Source organism: Stigmatopora argus, chromosome 17, assembly GCF_051989625.1.
Source record: "Stigmatopora argus isolate UIUO_Sarg chromosome 17, RoL_Sarg_1.0, whole genome shotgun sequence".
Lineage (NCBI taxonomy): Eukaryota > Metazoa > Chordata > Actinopteri > Syngnathiformes > Syngnathidae > Stigmatopora > Stigmatopora argus.
The window spans coordinates 3,216,997-3,221,462 of NC_135403.1; the positions used below are offsets into that span (position 1 = coordinate 3,216,997).

At 40.0% G+C, this 4,466-nt stretch overlaps 1 protein-coding gene across 1 annotated transcript; it reads left to right on the forward strand.

The window, feature by feature from the left end:
• Positions 1 to 2,035: 2,035 nt before the first annotated feature.
• LOC144092104 (uncharacterized) lies at positions 2,036 to 2,689 on the forward strand. Its single transcript, XM_077624882.1, is given in 1 exon segment — positions 2,036 to 2,689. A coding segment is annotated over 1 exon segment (654 nt).
• Positions 2,690 to 4,466: the final 1,777 nt, after the last annotated feature.

Consider the following 4,466-nt stretch of genomic DNA (forward strand, 5'->3'; position numbering starts at 1 on the left):
CTCTCTCATGATTATAATTTTGAGAGCAAGCGAATCCGGCGACGAAACATCCGTTCGACGAAATGTCCGGCAGCGAATCCGTCGACGAAACGTCCGTTCGACGAAACGTCCATTCCACAAAACGTCCGTTGGACGAAACATCCGTTCGACGAACTGTCCGTCGACCAAACGTCCGTTCAACCAAACGTCCGTCGTCGAAACGTACGGGTACCGTGTTGCCTGCACCTAAGCAAATTCAAAAATGATTTTACTTGAGCAGTACAACCAGGAAGTGTGTCTGAGCGGTCTAGGGTGCTATCCATAGCTAAGATGGCGGCGCCCTAAGCGAGCAATGGCAGGCACAAAAAAGTGAGTTTATTTTTTAACGTTTTATGCAAGATAAGGTTTATTTTCTTCTGGATTTTCATTCATAGCCATCAAAATACATTTTGTTAAGCGTTTTATCTGTTTGTGTAACGTCTTCGGTGACGCCGTGGCGTAGAATCGTGGAGATGGAGCTAATTGCAAGGAAGCAGGAAGAGATGAGGGAATTAGTGCTCAAACGAAACTTTAACAACTTTAACTGGAGGCAAATAAACTAATAAAAGACTTGGCGTCAAATAACAAAATCAAAACTGTTGGGTTCACCAATAGATATGCTTTAAGATAAGGAAGACATTGGAGGCATATTCTGCTTTATCTTGCAAGAGAGAATCGATCCTGACTCGCCTTCATCCCAGATCATTCTAAAGAATCAAATCCTCTCCTGCCCATTTAATTGCATAAGAGTCAAAACAATTAAGGTTATCTATTCAAAATACTTAAGATCAGGAATCAAAATGATTGCATAAGAATAAAAACAAACAAGCATCCATTCAAAACACAGGAATCAAACAATTGCGAGTCTTTTCGAAGGGTGAATGGTATCGCCACCTGTCGCGGAATCCAAGTCAAAACAATTAAGAGTCCTTCCCGGATCTTCATTGTGAACTTGCGACTGAGTGAGAAGTCGAGGTTTCAAAACAATTTTAATAAGTCCAACTTGATAGAGACCTTTCCCTTTGTTTATCAGGGTTGCAAGCAGATGTACTAAAGTGACCCTTTTTAGCATCAATAAGCTAAGTTAAACAAAGCATTTCCAATATATAATAATGTTTAAACCTAGAGAAAGCGAAGCAGATATAGGGGAAGCAAGGAATGAGGAACTTGGAACATGGAACGAGGAAATGTGGAAACATGGCACGGTAAATCAGACGATCTGACAATGACAAAATAATCATTGGAGCTTAAATAGACATAACATTAACTAATCATCAACGACGGACGCGCAACTGGGCGATAGGAGAGACAAGCCAGGAGGGACAAACAAGGGTAAAAAACGAACATATGCACAATAACCCAAATGAAACCTAACATTACACCCCTCTAAGGGACGGTGTTACATTTACGTTTTGGCGAGACGGGGAAAGGCAAGCAAGGAGGGACAAACAAGGGTAAAAAGCAAAAATACACACAGAGGAGAAAATGAAATAATAAACCAAACCAAACCTAACAGTTTGTCATTTCTCTCTTATGAAATAAATGACCATATCGCATTGTCTTGTGTTATGGCGTTTTGTCCTTTTCACATAATTTGTGCGCATATAAGTCATACCCTCGATTCAGTCATATTTTTTTTTTGCATCAAATATGGCATACAGTGGGGCAAATATGTATTTAGTCAACCACCAATTGTGCAAGTTCTCCTTCTTGAAAAGATTAGAGAGGCCTGAAATTGTCAACATGGGTAAACCTCAACCATGAGAGACAGAATGTGGAAAAAAAACTGAATATCACATTGTTTGATTTTTAAAGAATTTATTTCCAAATTAGAGTGGAAAATAAGTATTTGGTCACCTAAAAATAAGCAAGATTTCTGGCTGTCAAAGAGGTCTAATTTCTAATGAGGTCTAACGAGGTCTCCACTCGTTGCCTGTATTAATAGCATCTGTTTTAACTCATTATCGGTATAAAATACACCTGTCTACAACCTCAGTCTCTCACACTCCACTCCACTATGGCCAAGATCAAAGAGCTGTCGAGGGACACCAGAGACAAAATTGTCGACCTACACCAGGCCGGGAAGACGGAATCTGCAATAGGTAAAACGCTTGGTGTAAAGAAATCAACTCTGGGAGCAATAATTAGAAAATAGAATACATACAAGACCACTGATAATCTCCCTCGATCTGGGGCTCCATCCAAGATCTCACCCCGTGGCGTCAAAATTACAACAAGAACGGTGAGCAAAAATCCCAGACCCACACGGGGGGAACTAGTGAATGACCTACTGAGAGCTGGGACCACAGTAGCAAAGGCTACTATCTGTAACACAATGCACCACTAGGGACTCAAATCCTGTACTGCCAGACGTGTCCCCCTGCTGAAGCCAGTACACACCCAGGCCCGTCTGCGGTTGGCTACAGAGCATTTGGATTATCCAGAAGGGGACTGGTCAGATGAAACAAAAATAGAAATTTTTGTTACAAACACAGATTCTCATGTTTGGAAGAGAAAAAATACTGAATTGCATCTGAAGAACACCACACCCACTGAGAGGCATGGGGTGGAACCATCATGCTTCGGGACTGTTTTTTGCAAAGGGACCAGGACGACGGACCTGTCTAAAGGAAAGAAGGAATGGGGCCATGTATCGAGAGATTTTGAGTGAAAATCTCCTACCATCAGCAAAGACATTGAAGATGAAACCTGGTGGGGTCTTTCAGCATGACAGTGATCCCAAACACAGCCAGGGCAACAAAGGAGTGACTTCATAAGAATTATTTCAAGGTCCTGGAGTGCCCTTGCCAGTCTCCAGATCTCAACCCCATGGAAAATCAGTGGAGGGAGTTGAAAGTCCATGTTGCCCAACAACAGCCCCAAAACATCACTCCTCTAAAGGAGATCTATATAGAGGAATGGGCCAAAAGATCAGCAACATTGTGTGAAAAGCTTGTGAAGAGTTACATAAAATGTTTGGCCTCCGTTATTGCCAACAAAGGGTACATAACAAAGTATTGAGATGAACTTTTGCTATTGACCAAATACTTATTTTCCACCATGATTTGCAAATAAATTCTTTAAAAATCAAACAATGTGATTTTCAGTTTTTTTTCCACATTCGGTCTGTCATGGTTGAAGTTTACCTATGTTGACAATTACAGGCCTCTCTAATCTTTTCAAGTAGGATAACTTGCACATTTGGTGGTTGACTAAATACATATTTGGCCCACTGTATATGCGAGAAAATATATATTTTTTAATGGACATAACTTTGAAATCACAAGAGATTTATCCAAAGAAAATGTATAATACATAATGTCAAAAGTAAGCACATCCCTTTAATAGCCACACATTTAGCATTCACAATGTAAATTTGGTAAGTAGTGCATGAACTGTATCTGCTATGTTGCGATGAGCCAACTCATAACCTGTACCACTTGCTTGGCATATTGGTGCTAAACGGGAAGAACAACGTGCCTTGCCACCCACACTAATTTCACTCTTGCTGAAAATTTGACAAATGAGTGCGCCAAATAACAGATTTAAAGCAATGTTGTTCTGTGCTGTTCCACCTTGTGGTTGTATCAGAAAGAAGACAGTCGAGGGAGGTGAGTAATAATTAAGGTCTGTTAATGAGATTTGCCGAATCTTTTGGCCAGAAAAGATCTCAAATAGTTGTGTCCTGTATAACAAGACAAACTGCCAAAACATGGTATTGGAAGTAAAACATCTCATATTTCAGATATCAGATGACTCCGACATGTCCTTTAAATGAACCAGGTCTGCATCCCCAAAGTAGCCTTGAGATGGACTCTACCTGTCAACAGGAAGGCCAAAGACAACATGGTGAAAAAAATGTGACCTTGAAATTGTGGATGTTGAATTTATTGGGGGCGAGGTACAACATGCGCCACAGAATAGCACCAAACGAAAGTGATCATAGCCATATTTTTTTTGCACATGGAACAAAGAGGATTAAGTAAGAAAGTAATATGAATGGCCCAAGATCAATTAACTAATAATGGGCAGAGACATATTATAAAAGAGATATCAAAATCACAAATGCATGTAGTCATTAAGTGTGAGATTTTTTTTTTATCCTAGCATAATAAGAATAGGCATTTTATCCAAAGGGGACAAGTGCAGGCCAGTGCCCGCAACATATTGGGACACAGTTGAGACAATGTATGCCCACACTCATAAAAACAGGGTGGTTTGCACACATACATTACTTTATTATTCAAAATGGTTATTAAAAAATTAAGAAAAAGAAATGCAGATATAATGTGCTCATACTTGCAGCCTAATTTTGTTGAAAGTCAATTAATGGACCGGTTTTGTACCTCATTACTCACGGTTCACCTTGTAAAGGCACCTTGAGGAGCTAAATTTAAGATGTAAAAAAGGTCAGGAAGTCCCTTGTACAATTAAGCCAGGAGTTTCTA